The sequence below is a fragment of the Xiphophorus hellerii genome, chromosome 17 (assembly GCF_003331165.1).
Source record: "Xiphophorus hellerii strain 12219 chromosome 17, Xiphophorus_hellerii-4.1, whole genome shotgun sequence".
Taxonomy (NCBI): Eukaryota; Metazoa; Chordata; class Actinopteri; order Cyprinodontiformes; family Poeciliidae; genus Xiphophorus; species Xiphophorus hellerii.
Genome location: NC_045688.1, coordinates 2700685 through 2722751, shown reverse-complemented (window position 1 = coordinate 2722751; position 22067 = coordinate 2700685). Strand labels below are relative to the sequence as shown.

At 39.8% G+C, this 22067-nt stretch overlaps 2 protein-coding genes across 2 annotated transcripts in view; one reads left to right on the top strand and one right to left on the bottom strand.

The window, feature by feature from the left end:
• Nucleotides 1-2531, bottom strand: part of grip1 (glutamate receptor interacting protein 1) — a 67639-nt gene extending 65108 nt beyond the window's left edge. Inside the window, exon 1 of the mRNA XM_032589478.1 lies at nucleotides 2457-2531. The gene's annotated coding sequence lies outside the window, so the exon portion shown is untranslated. The remainder of the gene's footprint in view (nucleotides 1-2456) is intronic.
• On the top strand, nucleotides 1348-20684 carry cand1 (cullin-associated and neddylation-dissociated 1). The gene is made up of 26 exons (XM_032589465.1): nucleotides 1348-1658; nucleotides 6374-6449; nucleotides 6529-6596; nucleotides 6679-6833; nucleotides 6951-7074; nucleotides 8135-8222; nucleotides 8297-8465; nucleotides 8536-8641; nucleotides 8714-8859; nucleotides 9559-9710; nucleotides 10730-10870; nucleotides 12074-12215; nucleotides 13276-13484; nucleotides 13559-13727; nucleotides 13836-13925; nucleotides 14831-14984; nucleotides 15058-15295; nucleotides 15506-15694; nucleotides 15780-15923; nucleotides 16300-16435; nucleotides 16870-17046; nucleotides 17123-17218; nucleotides 17738-17907; nucleotides 17986-18150; nucleotides 18765-18872; nucleotides 19511-20684. The coding sequence occupies exons 1-26, from the start codon at nucleotides 1591-1593 to the stop codon at nucleotides 19733-19735; spliced, it is 3705 nt and encodes a 1234-aa protein (XP_032445356.1). The 5' UTR covers nucleotides 1348-1590; the 3' UTR covers nucleotides 19736-20684.
• The last annotated feature ends 1383 nt before the right edge of the window (nucleotides 20685-22067 follow it).

Sequence of the window (22067 nt, the reverse complement as noted above, 5' to 3'; positions counted from 1 at the left end):
CTGCATTCAAACAGCTGCAGATTAAGGTCATATAATAAATGGTATCATTCTGGTGCTTAAACCAGAACCCCGGCTGCCTTAATCATTAAAACACGTTTGGTTCTTCATGCACAATGTGTGACAGGAAAGGACTTCAGCTTAGGGTACAGAGACAATCAGATAATAAAAAATTATAAATGATCAAATATGTAAGGAGATGATGTTCTCAAAAAGCAAAGATAGTTAATTGCTTCATCAACTCAACGAGTGAGGCATATATAATTTAAATCCATTATCCACAGAATTATTTATTTCAAGGGGTGATTTTCTGTTCATTTTAATGATTTTGCCAAAATGCAACTTCTTAGAAACAGAGAATATAACATTGGACAGATAAACGTGATTTCATTTTATTCAGAAATGTTATATTATAGCTTACTTAACTATGTGATCTATTCAAGCATGTGAATGAAAATTAAGTGGAAGGTAGAAAAAAATTTTTTCAACCAGGAGCCTGGGGAAGCAAATCACAGTGAAATCTTGTATTTGGAAATGTTTTTTCTGTTGAAAGTGAAGAAAATACTTTGAATTTTGATTTCAGCGAAAACATTATGGAGTGTTCTCTATTCTAGAGTACTCTGCGCTTTCCTATCACCCAGCACAATGCAACACATTTTTGACAACAATGGCATCCCATACAATTTTGCTACAACCACTGATACAAACACTTTATTTGGTTTCAAAATATTGCTAAAGATCTTTTAACAGAGATGTTCAAAACTATGCTGCATGAGATGTTTTTTTATAGCACAATGTATTTGTAAAAACAAAAAATAACTTGTTAAAGGCACAACTGATGGTTATATTCTTTATCTAGTATTTGTGTATGATTTCACATTCCTGCCAAAAACCACGGGGTACTTATTAAGAAATAACTACAGCGTTTATATTAATCACAAAGCAAATAGCTATGCACCATCTCAACTAATAAATGATGGTTGTAATTTAGTAAGAAGCTCCTTGGATTTTTGACAGGAATGTAAGGCCATACATTATGCCACACTGTCTCTAATGCCACCCATGTGGTCCATATCAAAAGCCACCACCGGGTGTGAAAGTCCAAGTCTTTTGATTTATTCAGTCAGTTTAAACTCAATAAACTTGCGAATTGAGTTTGACTCGATTCCAAGTCCTTAGCTCTGTCTCTAATATTAGTGATCCAGTTAAAACAACCCGATTAGTTATATTTTTGCTAAAAAATAGAAGAAGCAGGTAAGAAAACCATCGTCAATCCTGCCTCCACAGATACAGCACTGTTTTTAACAGCAACGAAATGTGGGAACCGTGACCTTCGACCCCGCTGCGTCCATCCTTGATCACTCCGCCCCTCTGCAGAGAGAAACGGCTGCTCCATTCAAACAAACTCCGCGCCCCGGGATGCGACAGTCGCTGTAGACGGAGAGGACGGTGGCTTCAGCAGCAACAACACACCCTTTTAGTCTTAAAAAAATCACGCACACGCAGAAACACGCAGAGACACGCAGCGGGGCTCGCAGGAACTCTCACTGAGCGCAGTGTGCTAGCGGGAGGCTAACAGCTAACAGCACCGACATGGCGAGCGCCTCGTACCACATCTCCAACCTGCTGGAGAAAATGACATCCAGCGACAAAGATTTCAGGTAAAATCGACACAAGTGGTTCCGCTTTATGGATCGGTTCTAGGTTCCTGTTAAACCCGCTGCTGTTGTTTGTTAAACCCAGTGCAGCCTCAGTAAGGCCTGAGGCTAATGTGCTAGCTGCTAGCTTCCACCTGTCTGATCATCGTCACCCCGTTAGCCTGGTAGTTAGGCCCGATCCTCGGGTTAGATTTGATGTGACAGCCGGTGTTTTGCTGCTAGCTGCTGGTTATCAGGGTAACGAACGGGGCGTTAAGATTTTAACCAGCTGGAGATGCCGGTTAACAGACAGCTGAGCTGCGTGTTAACGGCCGTTGGTTAGCAGCTAGCCCGCCTGCTAGATGGTTGCCACCAACTTCAGTCATGCAGCAGAACTGTGAGGTTCTGCTGCATTACAGCTGGGTCTGAACCCCGAACTCAGGTCCGGGGATGACGTCACCTCCAACTTAACCGTGTTCTGACTCGAAGCCGGTTGGATTTGACCGTGAAGTTGTGATCAGAAGCGATGCTAACTACCATTAGCAAACCAATAAACATGGCTTGTGTTGGTTTGGGGCATTCAGACTCTGTCCAGCAAGTTTTCTGACAGAAGTGGGACAGTTTTGTCTATGGATGATGGATTTAATGAGACAGCAGTCCACTAGGGTTCAGATAAGGCGTTTGTTTCTGCAGCCCACTGTGTCACATACAGGAGGCGGCCATATTGTATTTAGTATCCAGTGTTTCTCAGGGACCTGACATCTGGGGTATTCCAGCTCATTTTCTGATACCTCTGTCACACTTGCTCCTCTTAACACTTACCTGACTGGCTCACAGGGAATCCCTGAAGACATCATCACACAGGGGTGCATTATGGGTACTTGGCAGCTTCCTGGCAACTTCACAGGATCTGTTTAGAAAGAAAGAGAGAGAGAGTTAGAGTCTGGAGTTTATGACAAAACAAGGATTTTAAACTTGGTAGAGCTGTGTGAGAAAAGGAGAAAGTCCTAACCATCCCTTCCATTGACCGTAAAGGATCTTATCCCCTACTCCAACATCTTTCTAGCTATACGACCAGACTTAAAAAGGAGCGGCTAAAGCAAATGTCTTGGTTTAGCATTGCTTTGGACATGCTAATGTAGAATATCGCCAATTAGATGTTAGCATAACAGTTACTAGGCTGTCATAGCAACATTCTTCCATCAGAGGCCTATTCAGGTTATTCAGGTTGCAAGACTGACTGTTACTGAAGATTCATTGCTCCATTAGATTCTGAATCGCAGTCGTTATCGCATGCTAATCAGAGCTTGCTGGTAGAGAATATTTAGTAGGATAGCGCTGCACAACGTATCATAGCCGCCATATTAAAATTGCAAATCAATACAGGGATTCAATATTTGAATGGATACGGGATTTAAAGTGTCAGAAAATCAGACGCTGAATACATTTGACCAGAATGGACTCTTAATTGGCTAAAAAAGACACAAGTATTCAGTTTTCTGTAATAATATCATTATAACACATTTTTCTGATTTTTGTGTAGCCCTTGTTTAATATTTATGAGTTTATATGATTAACCACTTAAACTGTGATTGTGTTTTAATCCTTCATTCCAAAGTTCTGTTATATTGGTAAAGAATGTCGATTAATCTCTGTTAACATTGTTAGTATCCATCAATAATATCACCACAAACTGTTTGAGTTCAAACTGGATCACTGCTTGTGGTGCTTAATGCTTTTTATCACTTTATTCAAATTGCCAGTACTTTCTTTATTACTTAATAATTTATTAAAGAATTATTTTCTTCTGAAAAACTTTTTTTCTTCAAAAGATTATCATACATATTCCACAAAATAAAATGTATCAATACAATGTGTTCTAAACTATTTGAATTTTACACATAGAATTAACATTGGAGCATTATAAAAACAAATAAAATTAGGTTGTAATGTTTCCATATTAACTTATATTAAAAATCAAACATAAAATTCCTGAAATTTAAAAATGTGTTGACCAAAAATAAAGATGTTAGGGTAGCTTTAGTCTGAGTCATTCAGGTTTTCCTCAAAGATCAAAATAAATGATAAAATAATTTAAATGTCATTTTATGCTGGTGTTAAAATGTATTTGTCTCGATTGACCTTTTTAGGATCACGATTCAATTCAGAAACCAATTTTTCTATTTAAGCGGTTTAAAAATTCATTGTAATGCAAATAGAATATTTTTAATACAATTCTACATTGTTTCGAACTGCATCAATTCCCATCAGTTTATATTTTAACAAAAATATGTTTGCAGAAAATTCTGTAACTTAAATTATCAGTATGAGGTTAGCTCAGCTGCATGGCTTTTTCTTAAATAAAAAAATCTGAGAATTATTCTAAATATAATTGTACAAAAAATTAATCTAACTAAAGTTGATTTTTAAACACTGAATTGATTCTGAATTCCCAGGACTAAGAATTATGATTTTATATAGAATACATTTCTAATAATTGGACAAAAAGTTCTTGTGTGATATAAAATCGGTTGTGTTGCTAATTATTTGACTATATTTTTATGTTGCTTGTTTTGTTCAGTGTTTGTCAAACAAATGGCTTTTTCTGAAACAAAAAACACATTAAAGAATTATTCTACTTATAATATTACAAATATTATTCAAATAATATTTCATCAGATTAAAATAGAATATGAAGCATTTTGAAACAATCCAGAATTCCCAGCAGTAAGAATTGTGATTTTCTGTACAATAATTATTTCCTGCGTTTGTAATGTTGGACAGAAAGTTTTTGAGTGTGATAGAAAATAAGTTGTTTCTAATTATTGACTATGTTGTTACGCTGTGGTTCTTTTCTTCAGTGTTTCTTGAACAAATGGCTTTTTCAAATAAATAAAACAAATAATTATTCTAAATCAAATTTTACAAAGACAACAGCAGATTAAAGTTGATTATTAAATATTTAGAAACAATTCAGAATTCCCAGGACTAGGAAGTGCGACAGTCTATAGAATAAATCTCTTATAATTAGACAAAAAGTTGTTTTGTGTGATATAAAATAAGTTGGTAATTATTTGACTTTGTTGTGGTTCATTTGCTTGATGTTTCAACTGAAACGTTAAACAGACGGCAGTGAAACTCCTAAAATCTCATCAAACTCTGGGAGCAAAGCAGCTTGTTTGGTGAGAAGCTCCACGGCGACGTTATCGGTTTCATCGCTTCCGACAGCAGCCGCGTCTGTCCCATAAATCTGTGAAAAAATGCGCCCCGGCCGCGCTCGCTGTGGAAATTGCTCGTGACCTCGGCTGAGCGGAGCTGAGGAGCCGTTCTTATCGGAGCGCTTTAATACCAAATCAGCGGATGCTCAGCAGGAGAGGAAATGTCTTTTTTAGGTGGAGTGTCGCTGCTGGAGTCTTCACAAATGATCTTCTTAAAGCTTTGCTGCGTCGCTGTCAAACATATGCAAATGAGTCGCCGTGCACGCAGGATGTGTCGCAGAGGAAAGCGTGATTATTGGATTGGACTCGCTGTCAGCAGATCTCATTTAGCATTAAAGGATTTGGATTAATAGCAAAAAAAAAAAAAAGGAAGAAGGCTCCAGTGAAGAAGTTAATAAAAAAACAACTTTAGATTTCTTTGATCTGGATCTGAAGCAAACGGAGAAGATCTGTCCTAATTTTGTTGGTGTTTTATGTTTTTCTTAAGGTTTCTGCATAAAGACGGATTGTTTTACAGACGCCACCGAGTTCATTCCTGGAGCTAAAAACAACAAATAATTAGTTATGAATCTCCAGCTGCCCTGATCTGGTTTTCCTCTTCAGCTTTCAAAATGTTGGTGCAGAAAAGAGAAACTTCATCTCATTCCTGTAATTCTTTACCAAGATAAATAAAAGATAAAAAGCTTGAGGTAGTTGGAAAAGTGATGGATCAGCACAAAGTAGAGCAAAGCTGAAAACAAGAGAAGATCTGAAAAGTGTGGCATGCTTTTGTCTTTGCTGAAGGTCCATCTGAAAATCCTTTGCAACATGTTTGAATATCTAGAGTATGACTATAATAATGATTGATTAATGAATTATTAACTAACTACTGTATACAGACTCCAAAAACACAATTTGCTTTTAAAATAACTTATTAAAAGCAGTAATTATGCTGAAATTTTACAAAATATTTATACATTTATCCAAAACTCCTCCAGTGGCAGTTTTAGCTTCATCCAGTTCAAATTCACTAAAGGAATTAGGCAAATAAAATGTTTATTTTATTATTTAAAAGAGGAATTTATTTATTTATTTGCACCTTTTAATATATTTTTAAAATTGTACATAAAAGCTTAAGAGGTTAAATTTGAAATCTGTAAAATGTGAAATTTTTTAACTGATTTATTATCAGTGAAATTGTTGCTCATTGTTCTTTATAAAGCAGCTCAAGTTTAGTCAGATTGGATGGCAAACATATGTAAACATTAATTCTTGCCTCAAATGTGTGTTTGGACTTTGACTAGGCCATCCTAACATCTGAATCTGAAACCCGTATCAGGTTTTAGATTTTTGACTCCATTTGTCTTCACTTTATTTTTAGATTTTTATGTGTAAAAAATTAGAACAGCATCTCATTCTCCATAACAACACTTTATGTTTGTGTGTCAATAAAAATGTAAGATTTTAATGTAAAAGGGAGGTTGGTAAATCTTTGACCTTTGAACCCTGAGAATAAACGGTTGAATTTGTTTTTGGTTTTAGGTTTATGGCCACAAACGACCTGATGACAGAACTTCAGAAAGACTCGATCAAACTGGACGACGACAGCGAGAGGAAGGTCGGTTCGTACGGATGAAATCCACTGTGAACGCTTTAATTTCTGGCCTAATCCATCGATTAATTGTGATTATTGACAGGTGGTGAGAATGATCCTGAAATTGTTGGAAGACAAAAACGGAGAAGTTCAGAACCTGGCTGTCAAATGGTAAAAGAAAAAAGAAATGCATCTGTTTTGAAACGTCTGTGTTTTAATTGCTGCGGGTAACTGGGTGCGTTTGATTCGCCAGCCTGGGGCCGCTGGTCAGCAAAGTGAAGGAGTATCAGGTGGAGACGATCGTGGACACTCTGTGCACAAACATGCTGTCAGACAAAGAACAGCTGCGAGACATTTCCTCCATCGGCCTCAAAACCGTGATCGGAGAGTTACCGCCGGCTTCCAGCGGTAAAACAGGACGTTAAAATTATTCCTAATAATAATAATTTTTATTTTCCTTTTTTTGCCAATAAAATTATATAATTTACTTTAATACGAGTCTCGTTTACCTTGTCCGTGTTTCAGGCTCTGCTTTAGCTGCCAGTGTTTGTAAGAAGATAACGGGCCGCCTGACGAGCGCCATCGCCAAACAGGAAGACGTGTCGGTGCAGCTGGAGGCGCTGGACATCATGGCGGACATGTTGTGCAGGTACGGAAACACCTGGATGCACCTGGATGCAGCTCAGAGCCGCAGGAACGTAAAGAAACCAGAATAAACTGTGAAGGTTGCTGATGATGTCATCAAATCAATCAATCAATCAAGTTTATTTGTATATTTCAGCAACAAGACGTTTCAGAAAGATACAAAAATAAAGAGTCATAAAAACTAAAAGCTAATTTATTTCAGTAAAGTTAAAATTAAAAACATTTTAGCTTTCAGTTTAAAATTAGATAATTTCACCAGATCAATAAAAATTATTTTTTTAAAGAGAAAAGTGACTTTATGGCCGATGAAACCATGAGAAAGACGGTCATAAGTAGAGTAAACCACAAAAGAAGCTGCTGTATGGAAAGTTGAGTGGAAGGAAAAAGTGTGATATTAAAATTCAAACAGGGACAACTGAAGTCAGAGTTTAAACTCCGTACAGGAAGCCGCCGTCTTCCTCCAGAACCAGAGAAAACCTCAGGAACGACTTACTTGGACTAGACTGTTGCTCTGTGCTCCAAACTCCTCCAATTAAGTGTTTCCCAAATTTTGGAAAGTACTTGATATTCAAACTGCACAGTTTTGTGATAAAGTGCATACACCTAATAAAGTCACATAACTTTTTTTTTTCTCACCATCTGAAGTTGAATCAGATTAAACTTTTCTGGTTTTAGATCAGTTCAAATTTAAGAAATTATTTCTATTTGCTAAATTCCAGAAAATGTTTTTTTAGAGATTTATTTGTTGCTTTCTTAGTAAATTCAGTTTAAGCATTTAATTTAAGCAGGAAGGTAATTTACCTCAACAAAATTTGCTTAGATTGCTTCAGTATAATTAATATTTGTTATTACTAATGGATCAATAATTTATTAACCATCTTATATTTTATACATTAAACAAAATTATTGAAATTGAGGGATTTTTATAAAATTATATTAGTGTTTTGTTTTCTGACTGGTCAGGAGAAAAGGGTGTGAAAAGGACATTATGTTATATTTTAGTTAGTTATATCAGAAATGTGTCCCTGATGTTGTTTAAGTGATCAAACCTGTTGTTTTTCCAGACAAGGCGGCCTGCTGGTGAATTTCCATCCCTCCATCCTCAGCTGCTTGCTGCCTCAGCTAACTTCCCCCCGGCTGGCGGTCAGAAAGGTGCATTCAGGAACTTCACGTTAAATCCGCTGCCATGAATCCCTCTTGAGCGTGTTTTTGCTTCCTGTTTCCAGAGGACCATCATGGCTCTGGGCCACTTGGTGATGTCGTGCGGGAACCTGGTCTTCATCGACCTGATCGAGCATCTGCTGACGGAGCTGGGCCGGAACGACAACATGTCCACCACGCGCACCTACATCCAGTGCACGGCGGCCATCAGCCGGCAAGCGGGACACCGCATCGGTGAGACGCAGCCTGAAGAGTCCGACCGTTCTGACCGGACGCAGAGCTGACCTTTGACCTGTCTCTTCAGGGGAGTACCTGGAGAAGATCATCCCTCTGGTGGTGAAGTTCTGCAACATAGACGACGACGAGCTGAGAGAGTACTGCATCCAGGCCTTCGAGTCCTTCGTCAGGAGGTACAGCGTGGCGCGGCGGAGGCAGCTCTTCTTCTTCTTCTTCTTCTGTTGGCTTAATTCGTCTCTCTGCAGGTGTCCCAAAGAAGTTTATCCCCACGTTCCAACCATCATCTCCATCTGCCTCCGCTACTTGACCTACGACCCCAACTACAACTTTGACGACGAAGACGAGGACGACAACGCCATGGACGCTGAGCAGAACGATGAAGACTACCAGGGTAACAAATGTTTTTATCGGCGCCGCCATGTTGGAACCAACCTGGAAAAATGGGAGCGGTTTTAATAGAACTGGATGATATGGCTAAAAAATACAATCTGATTTCTTTTCTAAAAAAGAAATTACAAATGAGGGAAAATATTTTTCAAAAACTGGCTTTTATTCCAGACTGAGTTGTACGGCTACGGGAGCATATCAGAGGAATTTTCAATAAAAAAGAAAGAGTAAAGGGTGCAAATTTCTGCCAAAACTTTCAGATTAATTTCAGAAAATTTTCAGAAAAAAACTTGGGAAATTTCTGTACTTGAAAAGTCAAAACTTTCTAGAAAAACAGAAATTGTTTTAGAAAAAACTTGGACATTTCTGAGTTTAAAAAGTGGAAAATGTGCTTAAAAAAATCTCATAACCTCATAAATTTTCTAGATTGATCTCAAAGTTTCAAAAGTAAAAACATTTTCTTTTAAATTCTTGAGATTAATTTCAAAATTTGAGATGTTTCCAGGCCAGGCTAGGAGAATTTTTGAGAAAATCTGGATTTTCTATTCTGTCAATGCATTCCTTCGGTTTGCATTGGGAAAAAAAGAATCCAGATTTTCTAAAAGTTAAATCTTCAAAAACCAGAAATTTGATTAATCAATAAAATCAATTTTTCAGCCAGCTCTGGGTTTTAGTTGAACTTGTTTTTCTCTTACCTGTCCAGGTAGCGATGATGAATACAGCGACGACGACGACATGAGCTGGAAGGTCCGCAGGGCGGCGGCCAAATGTCTGGACGCCGTCGTTTCAACGCGCCACGAGATGCTGCCGGAGTTCTACCGCTCCATTTCGCCTGCGCTCGTCTGCCGCTTCAAGGTAACTTCAAACATCCCGTTTCTGCCGCTGAACATTTCTGACATGAACATTTATCACTGGACAGGACAGCAGCTATTAGCCACCATCGCTAGCGACGCCATTACTACACAGAGTCCTGTTCACAAAACCAGCCTAATGCAGGTTGAGCTGGAACATGTTACCAAAACCTTTATAATGTCTTTATTTCTTATCTGATTTCTGTAAAATTAAGACTGACAAAATGTATAATGTTTTGATGTGTGAAATATAGATTCTCCATAAAATAAATCTATAAACAGTTTGTTTTCTGTCGAGATGAAAGAGAGCAGATTTCTCTTTTATATTGCACAGTTTATTTAATTTTACATAATTGCCCTTTAGGAGACATAGTTTAAATATTTTCTGAAATATTTTTATCATATTTGATGATCGTTAAGCTAATATTAAGAAATTATTGACTTAAATAAATTTCCTATATCTTGTTGAAAGGTTATCTACGAGTGAGTTTTATTTTATTTAAAGTGTACTAAGATTTTTGCATTAGAAGTTAGACCAGAAGTACTTTGTGGTAAATCCATTTACTACACAGAACCGAACATTCGGTCCGTTATAGTTTTATATTTTTAAGCCTGAGCTGAACAACTTGTAACGATATCAGCGTTTTGATATTGATAATTGATAATTATTGACTAGGTTTTTTTTGTTTTAAATGAAATAGCATTACTTCCTGTTTTATCCAGTCTTTTCTTCAAATAATTTTTTATTTTTAAGCAGTTATGAAGAATAGCAGTAAAACTTTCTCTGTTGCGAAATTACTCGTTGCTAGGTAACAGAAGTTGAGGGGGGCGGAACTTGAAACTGTTACCCATCAGGTTGTTGCTAGGCAACCGAAGAGCGAGTTGGTTAGTTTTCAGATTCTTTGCGTTATTGCGTTTCTCTCTGGACTCGACGCGTAGCGGTGGCGCGTGCCGGGTCCGGTGATATTTGTCGGCGGTTCTCCGGTCCCGGCGGTGACGGCCGTCTGCTTCCTGTGTGTTCAGGAGAGAGAGGAGAACGTGAAGGCGGATGTTTTCCACGCCTACCTGTCGCTGCTGAAACAGACCAGGCCGGCTCAGAGCTGGTTGGCCGACCCGGACGCCATGGAGCAGGGCGAGACGCCGCTAACGATGCTGCAGAGTCAGGTGGGAAAAACAAGGCAGACGACTCGTTATGCTCGACTTCATGGGCTGGCGCATGAAATCTCAATAACATGAGATTTTGTTGTTTTATCGTGAGAAAATGTGTAAACGGTCAGGATGCCTTTGAGAGGGACAGTAATCTATCATATTAATTTCCTCTTCAGTGATGATTCCCAATTAAACTGGGAATTCAGTTTCTTCCCTCTAGATGGCGCCGTCAGAATCAACTTTGTTCCACTTTTTATCACGTTTGGACGGCCATGTATCTAAAACAGAGCTATAGAGTCAAATTAAAGGGATTGTTTTAATTTCCTTTTTTATTTAAGAGGATAAAGTCAATATATTAGCAGAATAAACAAAATAATAATTAGCTGCTGATGTGTTAAAAGATGAAGTATTTTCTTATTTGTAAAATCAATACCAAAGTATAACATCACAAGATGTTTTACTTTTTTATTTTAACTTATTATTTTTTAATGAACATTATTTTTTTTGTCGTACGACTTTTATTATAACTTTATTCTGGTGATATTGTGACTTTATGACAACTTTTTTTCTCGTCGTATGACTTTTTTCTCTCTATGCCATGACTTTATTCTTCTAATTAAAATTTGTTTTCTTAGCCTTGCCCTAATCCTCTGTTTTTGATAAACATCCTTTTATTTTTGCCATTAATTAAATATTTTTAGCTTTTTCAACCCATGTATTTGCATTTTTCCTCTCAGCCTTTCTAATGTGATTTCTAACCTGATTTTAAAACCTGTCTCACACTTTGGCTGATGAACTGAGGTCAGAGCAGAAGTTTCAAAGTTTAATTTGAGATATTTTGGTGTTACTTTACTTTATTGGTAAAGTAACAAGAAAATGTTTAAAAACTTTTATTTATTTGTCTTTAAATCTCTTTGCAAACAACACTGAATCCTTTAACATGGTTCAGTTTTGATTTCTTCATAATTTAGAATAAAATCTTAATAAAAAAGTGGTTGTAGTCTAGATTTTATGTTTTAACTGGACCACAATGTCTGCAGTGTAGTTTCTGTGCTGCAGGGGGCACTGTTGCTTACTTAGTGATGCTGCTGGTTTTTTCTCACCCGTTCCCACGGTGACAGGAAATCATCAGCATCCTGCTCTACCAAACAGACTGAAGCAGGTGACAGGAAGTAGCACTCTCTCTCTCTCTCTGTTAATGTTGCTCGTCCTTTGCAGGTGCCCATGATCGTCAAAGCTCTTCACAAACAGCTGAAGGAGAAAAGCGTGAAAACCCGGCAGTGTTGCTTCAACATGTTGACCGAACTGGTCAACGTCCTCCCAGGAGCGCTGACGCAGCACATCCCAGTACTAATACCAGGTAATGCGGCGCCACAAATAAACAGAAACCCTGTAGATTTACAGTGAAATTAAAAAGTATTCACCCCCCAAACCTAATACGTAGTTCTGCCCCCATTGGCAGCAAAAATTACCATCAGTGTTTGCAACATTATCACTCGGGAGGATTTTTCAGAATGGAGTTTTTGAGAATAAACTGCTTATTTAAGGTGATATCTTAGCTGGTAAATCTGATTTAGTGACTAAGCAACTCCATAAAGTTCTTCTGGACGAGTCATTGATGAGGTTTTGGGTCATTTTCTTTCTAGAGTTCATTTGCATAGAAAGTCCGGTTTGTTTGGTGAGGTCTGAATGCTAATCAGACCAAAAAAGCAAACTCTGGTCCACTTAAAAACCTCGGTCGAAAAGAGGTTGAAAAGAACTCGGGAATGCAAATGCAAACATCAAGCGGATTGGAGACTCCTCTAAAAGCAGGAAATGGACTACGACGCCGGGCATTCTGGGTAAATACAACCATAACAAACTAGCTATCTAGCGCTAACAGGAGAAATGGCTGGTGGACAAAAAAGAAATTCTACAACAGCTAAAATCAGACGCCGCTCCATTTTTGTTTCCATCTGGTGAAGAAGGAAGTTGCGCTCAGTGTCTTGAGAGGTTTTTGCATCGTTTCCTTCAGTGGTTCTTGATGCAGCGCCCCCACAGGCCAGGAGGGGAACAGGCTGCTCAACGGGACCCAGTTCAGTGAGAAAGAGAACAGCAGCTGCTGAAAATGTAACAATTGTTACAACTTTGGTCCCGAATCAAAGCGAATCTTCAGGACGATCAGGTGTGAAAACACCCTAAATCAATCAGGTCGGGCTAGTAAAACTGTAAATTTGTTTGATCGGACAAACTAAAATATGACCAAAAAAAGCTAATTAAAAAAATCTGTAGGGTTTGGAAATACTTTGATGTGTCAAAATAATAAAAATATTCAGATTTAAAATAGAACAAACATGTTTTACTGTCCATTCCAGCAGAAAACACATTATTAAACTTATGATATTACTGATTGTTAACCTGTGATGGTTTTTGTGTCTCAGGTATCATCTTCTCTCTGAACGATAAGTCCAGCAGCTCCAACCTGAAGATCGACGCTCTGTCTTGCCTCCACGTCATCATGGTGACGCACCCCGCTCACGCCTTCCACGCCCATGTTCCCGCCCTCGTGCCGCCCGTGGTGGCCTGCGTGGGAGACCCCTTTTACAAGATCACCTCAGAGGCTCTGCTCGTCACCCAGCAGCTCGTCAAGGTGGGATTCAAACCAGCGACTGTAATGGATTCGGCGTCTCAAACGGTGTTTATTGATGTGTTTACGGTCTCCAGGTGATCAGACCTCTGGATAACCAATCAGAAGGCTCGGACAGCTTTGACCCCTCCCCCTACATCAATGACCTCTTCACCTGCACGATCAAACGCCTGAAAGCCGCCGACATTGACCAGGAGGTCAAAGAGCGAGCCATTTCCTGTATGGGGCAGATCATCTGTAACCTAGGTAACAGCCACCTGTCAGTCACATGATGTGACATTAGAAAAAAGAAATAAATAAAAATAAGACGTGACATCATCAAATGTTTTGCTCCTAACTGGTTTTGTTGTGCAGGTGACCGTCTGCCCAGCGAGCTTCCAGGAACGCTGCTGATCTTTCTGGAGCGTCTGAAGAACGAGATCACACGGCTGACGACGGTCAAAGGTCAGGTGGCATCAGCTAATTCGCACAGGAGCTAAAAGAAATACTTCAGTGATAAATTATTTGATAAATGCTCAACCCTAATTGATACACAATTTTCTACTGAATTATTTTCTTTGAACTAAATTATTATTATTCATTAAGATAATTACAATATTGTCAAGGAAATAGGCCATCTTATAGCTAGGAGTATTTTCTTTATTTCACATTTTGCACGTTTTTGTGCTTCCATTTGGGTCTTAACTGCTCCTGAAACAGAGCAAGAGCTTAAAAAACAAATATGCAGCTGGTTTTTTTAGCAACAAGTTAATATTTTTTGTGGTCTGGAAAGTGAGCAGTTTCAAAACCTCCCGATTAAGTCATCTTCAACGGCAGTGACACATTACCTAGCAACCCCAGCAGAGTTTCGCTCCTTACCTAGCAACCCAATCTGAGTTCTACACATCTGGTCCGCTGGTTTTACCCCTGTATGCGATGCACAGTGGCTGCTGGAACAGACAAGAGTTTTGTTGTTCACTTACATCCAGAAACCAATTACTGCCCTCCTGTTGGTTGTACAGGAGTCGCTACTAATGCTTTTCAAACATGTATGATGGTGAAATTGCGCATCTATTTGCAGACATTCTAAACGTTGATTTGGGGGCGTGGCCAGCAGCAGTTTATTGAATTACAAGTGACAAGATGCCCTAAAATGTCTTAAACTAAAATCCCCTTATCTAAGAATTATTTTGTGCAAAAAGTGTAATAAAAATGTTTTGTTTATGCCATAGGTCTACCCTAACCAGTTGAAGGAAGTGTAATAGCTCACCTTTAAGAATAATCCTAAAGTATTTCTTGTGAGTCGATGGTACGGACCATGCAGCGGCGAGCAGCAACCAGTAGGCGTAATGTTGTCGTTTTGTTTGCAGCTCTGACGCTGATCGCCGGCTCTCCGTTGAAAATCGACCTTCGACCCGTACTTCCTGACGCCGTTCCCATCCTCGCCTCCTTCCTCAGGAAGAACCAGCGGGCCCTGAAGCTCTGCACGCTGGCTGCTCTGGACATCCTGCTCAGAAACTACAGGTAGCCGCCACACCTGCGCGGCCCGCCCACCGCTTGAGCTCCGCCCACTTCATCGCTCGTTTCTGCCCTGCAGCTCCGCGGTGACGCCCGTCATGGTGGACGCCGTCCTGGCCGAGCTGCCGCCTCTCATCTCGGAGAGCGACATGCACGTGTCTCAGATGGCGCTGAGCTTCCTGTCCACGCTGGCTGTGACGCACCCGTCCTCACTGGGCCAGCTGGCCGGCGGAAACATCTTGCAGCAGCTCATCACGCTGGTCCGGTCACCGCTGCTGCAGGGAGGAGCGCTCGCCGCCATGCTGGACTTCTACCAGGTTCACACTCATTTCTTTCTGGTTTCACCTGGCCGTCCGGTAGACTGTCAGGTGAGAACGGTACCAAAGTATCGTTCTCACCTGATATGGGACCAAAGTATTTGTGTTGGCTGTAAGTCAGAATAATGAAAATTAAGTAATAAATCCTGAACCAAATGAACTTTTTGACTATGACTTTGTGATAATCACAGGTTTATTAACTCTGTTCAGGCTCTGGTCGCCACTAAAACCTCTGGTTTGGGTTACATGGACCTGCTGAGGATGCTGACGGGTCCAGTGTACAGTCAGAGCGCCGCTCTGCCTCACAAACAGGCGTACTGCTCCATCGCTAAATGCGTGGCGGCTCTGACCAGAGCCTGCCCCAACGAGGGGCCAGCTGTGGTGGGGCAGTTCATCCAGGTGAGACAATAAAACCTCATGGAGGAAGTTTAGATTATTCCACGTTCTGCTTGTGAAATCTGATTTCTGTCTTTTGGATTGCCAGGATGTGAAGAACAGTCGCTCCACAGACTCCATCAGGTTGCTAGCTCTGCTCTCATTGGGCGAGGTGGGACACCATGTGGACCTCAGCGGCCAACCAGAACTCAAGACCGTCATCCTGGATGCGTTCTCCTCGTCCAGTGAAGAGGTAAACACAACCAGTTTTCTGCTGGAACGGGCTAACAAGCAAATTTAGCTGGACAATTAATGGTCCCAGAATTTATCACGATAAACGATAATATTGTTTTGAGGCCATTTTCAAGTAACATAATGGTAATAATGCAAAAACATCTGATTTAATCTTTTCTGTTATTTTTTGTGTTGGACTTCCTAATATTATTATTTTATTATTGTTAAAAAATTTAGCCTGGCCCTAATTAATATTCAAAGTCCAAATAAACAGAAGCTGTAAAACAAGATGGCCGCCCACATTTCCCTAAAATTATATTTATTGCCCAACCATACTTGGAATATTTGAGTGTGTGAAGTGACTTGACCTCTGACCTGGGCTTGCTGTGTCTCAGGTGAAGTCTGCGGCGTCGTACGCGCTCGGCAGCATCGCAGTGGGGAATCTTCCGGAGTATCTGCCCTTCGTCCTGCAGGAGATCTCCTCCTCCAAGAGGCAGTACCTGCTGCTGCACTCCCTCAAAGAAATCATTAGTAAGAAACAGCATCCGCTAACGCTCTGTGTGTATGGCAGGCTGGTTTATCATAAAATCAGATTCACCACACTTACATCCCAGAGATCTGATGCTGGTTTATCACTAGACGTATTAGTAAATTAAGACATCTCTCCAGATTGTTCAGTCACAATTTGAACAAGCAACCTTGTTACTTAATAACCTCAGCAGAGTTCCACTCGTTACCTAGCAACCCAAACTGAGTTCCAGAACATTTGTTCAGTTGGTTTTACTGCTATACAATGGCCGCTGGAAAAGACAAGTGTTTTGTTGTTGACTTACAGAAACAACTTGCTACATTCTTGTTGGTTGTGCAGGAGGCTCCACTTCTGCTTTACAAATCTGTATTCTATGATGTTAGAAAGGCCTGTAGTAGTGTGTGTGTGTGTTTGGTTTTAACATGTGTGTGTCCAGGTTCGGCGTCCGTGTCGGGCCTGAAGCCCTACGTGGAGTCGGTTTGGTCTCTGCTGCTCAAACACTGCGAGTGTCAGGAGGAGGGGACCAGGAACGTTGTGGCCGAATGTTTGGGCAAACTGACGCTGATCGACCCGGAAACTCTGCTGCCCCGCCTCAAGGGATACCTGCTGTCAGGTCAGCAGAACTAAAATCACCAGATAACCAACAGCAGTAGCATTAGAGTCAGACGTTTATCGGGTTCTGTCTGTAGGCTCATCGTATGCCAGGAGCTCCGTGGTAACAGCGGTAAAGTTCACCATCTCTGATCAGCCGCAGCCGATCGACCCACTGCTCAAGAACTGCATAGGTAATTCCTCTGTTTTTATCCTAAATATGTGGGATTTTTATTCTTTTTGTAAGCAGATTTTGTGTTAACACTGACAACACTGCAATAAATTTTCATTTTCTTATTTAATAAAGAATGTAATTGTTTGTTTGTTTTATATTTAATGTATTTTTAATCTTTTAGCTTATATGATTACGTGAAAAATCTGCAGTATGTGCCAAATTTTTTATCCGATTAATCAGATTAATAGATTACTAAAATAATTGTTAGTTGCAACCCTAAACTCAACATTTCTTTATGTTTAAGCCATTTTTCTCATGAAGTACTATTTCAGACAAGAAGCTCCAGTCTTTCCAGTAAATACATTATTTTATGGGATTTGTTGCACCTTAACCACGGAAATTGGTCAAGCCGCCATCGTGAAACACTTTCTCACCGTTTTAATTTCAGTGGTCATCTGGTTTTACTTGAGAAGTTGAACTGAATATTTTCAGTAGAAGGTTAAGAGTCTGATCCCTCATTGGTTGCTTTTTCTCCCAGGTGATTTCCTGAAGACGCTGGAAGACCCGGACCTGAACGTGCGCCGCGTTGCCTTGGTAACCTTTAACTCCGCTGCCCACAACAAACCCAGCCTGATCCGAGAACTGCTGGACTCAGTTTTACCGCATCTTTACAACGAGACCAAAGTGAGGAAGGAGCTGATCCGAGAGGTGAGGAGAGCCGGCGCCGGGCGGAGACCTGCAGGGGGGCGTGGCCCAGGTGGCTGACCAACTGTTGGCTGTGCGTAGGTGGAGATGGGTCCCTTCAAACACACGGTGGACGACGGGCTGGACCTGAGGAAGGCTGCGTTCGAGTGCATGTATACTCTGCTGGACAGCTGCTTGGACCGGCTGGACATCTTCACCTTCCTGAACCACGTAGAGGACGGGCTGAAGGACCACTACGACATCAAGGTCGGTCTGTTGACCCGAAACCACACCGGTCCGGGTTCTGTTGTTACTAAGGCTGGGCGATTGATCAGTACTTTGGCTTTTGAAGGTTTCATTTTTGAAAAATGTACTTTTTTTTTTCCTGGGTTTCCATAGTTCACAGTGATGTCAGCACACCCAGGGCGGCCATCTTGCTTTACAGCTTCTATTTATTTGAATTCAGGTCAATTCTATGATGGAATATTAGGACAAGGCTATGATTTTTTATGTTTAATTATAAGAATAAAGTCAAAATTTACAAGAATAAATAAAGTCAAAATAATACGACTTTATTATTATTAAATAAAGTGCCACAGTATTAACAGAATAAAGTGTTAATGTTAGGAGAATAAATTAGTAATTTTATGAGAACTCCAACACAAAAAAATACAAAATAAAAATTTTGGGATGTTGAGCATCTTGTAAAGTTATACTTTGGTATCAGTTTTAAAAAATAAGGAAATAGTTCATCATTTAATCCTGGTTGTTAGTCTCAGTTTTTATTATTGCCCTCATTAACCAGAGTAATGGGTTAATGGTTTTTCTTATATATGGTCGGTTCCAGTAAGTGATGGTTGAATTCTCGTTGGTTCGGATAGATGCTGACCTTCCTGATGCTGGCTAGACTGTCGTCACTTTGTCCCAGTGCTGTGCTGCAGAGACTGGACAGACTGGTGGAGCCGCTGAGAGCCACCTGCACCACAAAGGTACAGCTACAAACACACACCTGGTTTCTTCTCAAATTGAGCTTCTTCCATTCTGTCTTTAGTTGATACTATATTGATTCTTGAATTTGATTCAGTTGAGATGTTTTGGACCAGAGGTGTCTGGCAAATTTAAATTAAAAATGCAAAAATTAGTTTACTCCGATTTTTGTTGTTTGTTTTTTACTTGACAACAAACAAAATTGTATGAAATCTGTATATAACGGCATACAATTTCCACATTTTGGGGGGATCATCAGTTGTTTTCTGTTTTGTTGGCCAAATTTTTACCAGTTGTAGTCAGGGGTCCAAATAAGAATTTCAAGAGCCACAAATGGCCCCTGCGCCACACTTTGGGCATCCCCGATTTGGACTGTGTGCAACTTAAACATAAAATAATTAAATGTATTTTCAACAGGAATGGATTACACCGTTTATGACTGTTTATTGAACTTTTACAGTGGAGAATTTTAGCTAACTACATTGAAAAATTATAAATTTTCTGGTCAATTTAAATGTTTTGGACTGTCTGCGACATAAATAGAAATTGAATTGGGCTGTGTGTAGTAAATTAAATTGGAGTGTGTTGGATGAGATGAGCTGCCGCCTACCAGCAGAATAAAAATGGCGCTTCTCTGCAGGTGAAGGCAAACTCGGTGAAACAGGAGTTTGAGAAGCAGGACGAGCTGAAGCGGTCGGCGATGCGAGCGGTCGTCGCACTGCTGACGATCCCAGAGGCCGAGAAGTCGCCGCTGATGTCAGAGTTCCAGTCCCAGATCTCGTCCAATCAGGAGCTAGCGGCCATCTTTGACTCCATCCAGAGAGACTCCAGCTCCGCCAACATGGAGTCCATGGACACCAGCTAAACACGCGGACAGAACAAATTAACACAATGCACCATCCCGCTGCTGGAGCGCTAACCCCGCAGCATGTTTCCATACCAACATAACACACACACACACACACACACCAAGTTGTAGTGATACACCCTCTCCTCGCGATCGATTGTTTCCATGATGCATTGCACTGATTTTTGCGTTTGGAAAAAAGGACGAAGACTGACGGACGGCTCACACGGACAAAACACAAAGATTGAAAAAATGAAATCTAGAAAAAAAAATTGGAAGCTCCTCCCATGAGTTGAAATGATTGGTTGATCTCCCTGTGCATCGTTTTTTTTCTTTTCTTTCTTTTCTACATAATTCCAGAAAGTTCTGCAGGTACTGTAACCTGATTGGCCGCTGCTGAGTGACTGACAGTTGGCGTGTTATTTGAATGGACCAATAGGAGGAAAATATATGAGAAAGAGCCTTTTCTGCCTCAGGCTGTGGCGACCAATTGGAGAAAGGCCCGCCCTAATCCTTGCAAATGATATAGGCAACCAATAGGAGGGGGAGAGAACTGATGGGCGGGGCTTTACTGTTTGTGGACCAATCAGCTTCTCCGTTCTTCTGAGTAAGTAGATGTGCCCTTGACTTCTTCAATCCAAGGAGGGAAGGAAGCAAGAAAGAGGAGAGATTACCGGACCAGGTTACTTCTGACCAGACCCGACTGGACCACGCTGGCTGTTGCCATGGTTACATAGAGTAAAACAAAGTATTGATTTTCTGTTGGCTGTTCTGGGAGTTCAGCTGCCTTGAACCGGTTCCGGTCGGTTCGGTCTGATAAGCTGTGGTTGGATTTTGGTTCTACTATGTCTCGCTTGTTTTAGTCTGGCCTAGACCGGTTTAATCCGGTTTGGTCTGGTCAGGACAATCCACTGTTGTTTATCACCCGAGAAAAATAAAAAAAGGTCCATTTCTGCCTGCCTACGTACTCCAACTTGCTTTATTTGTGTTTGAATCAGATTACATAAACAAACACGCATTAATGAGCCACTTGTGTAGCAATAAAACACTGTGGCTGCATTACATATAGGGAAAAAGGAGGCCAAGAAATCTTATTTGGCCTTTTAATTTTTTTTTTTAGCAATAATCTGTTACTTTATCAAATAAAAAGTATTCCAAATATTAATAATAAGAAAGAATATATGATTAAAATAGCAGTGAGACGTCGGTGTTATTTTAGCTCCATATACAGCAAAAAGCAAAGTGAGTTTATAAATAAAAGTCTTCATGTCGGTACTGTGTTAGCAGGTCAAAATTATTAGCAGAACTTCAAGTGAAAAATGATCATATTTACAGCTTTTTCATCTTTCATACCTGAAATATTGTTTTAAAATGCAGCTTGGGAAGCTAAATATGTAGCCACAATGCTACATGACATGCTAATAGCTAATGTGCTAAGAAGCTAATTTATTTTCCTTAACGCTGATTGGCTGAACCCCAAAGTACGCAAATATAAATAAATGCCTTAAGTTCAGTTGTAAAGATTGCTTACATCCACAAAAGTAAAATTTTCTTCAATTAGTCATTTTATTATTATAAAAAATTTATTCAAAACGGGTGTAGTTTGTAACCTATCAACCAAAAAAAACAATCTTATGGAAATACTGCATGTGAATTTCATGAAAATGCATTTTTGTGACTCTACATTTTAAAACATTGCTTAAAACTTAGATATAAAGTGTATTCTAGATAATTATTAAACTTAAAATGCATATTTTGAGTTGTTTACACATTAACAGTACAGTGATCTAGTTCTGCTTTAGGGAGAAACTAATGTCTTCAAACAGGATTCATTTCTGACCTGAGGTGAACATCGAGGGAGAAGATATTGGGAAATATTTTCATGTTGAAACTGGAAGTTATCCTGCTTCACCGTGGTGAGGAAATCCCAGCGTGTGTCAGCATGAGCTGCTAAATTAGATCATTTCCTTCGTTTTTGTAATGTTTCCACTGAACTGCTAGTCACAAACAGGATTCAGTCAAATCTGAAACTGATCCTGAAAACTTATTTCCAGGATCTATGAACAGCTTTAGTGAGATTTTTATGTTAGAAAATTAAAAAATATTTTAAACATTCAGAAAATTGGATAAAAATGTGAAATCAGAAGATTTTTAGTTACATTTAGCTTCATTTAGAAAGTTGACAAACAATTCAGTCACACAATTGTTAAGTAAGGGTGTTCAAAGTAGGGTCAGAGGGCCGATTGGGGCCACCAGGATTAATTAGCACAAAACTACAACTTTTACATAAAAAAATACTCCTTTCTGTAGAACAATACCAAACAAATAAAACTAGGATTAGACTGAAATA

Bases quoted from the DNA above. Each gene is read 5' to 3' on its own strand.
- cand1 (XM_032589465.1), top strand. From the start codon at position 1,591: ATGGCGAGCGCCTCGTACCACATCTCCAACCTGCTGGAGAAAATGACA. The intron at 15,924-16,299 runs GTAAACACAACC...GCTGTGTCTCAG, and splicing joins TCTCCTCGTCCAGTGAAGAG to GTGAAGTCTGCGGCGTCGTA. The intron at 17,047-17,122 runs GTCAGCAGAACT...TTCTGTCTGTAG, and splicing joins CAAGGGATACCTGCTGTCAG to GCTCATCGTATGCCAGGAGC.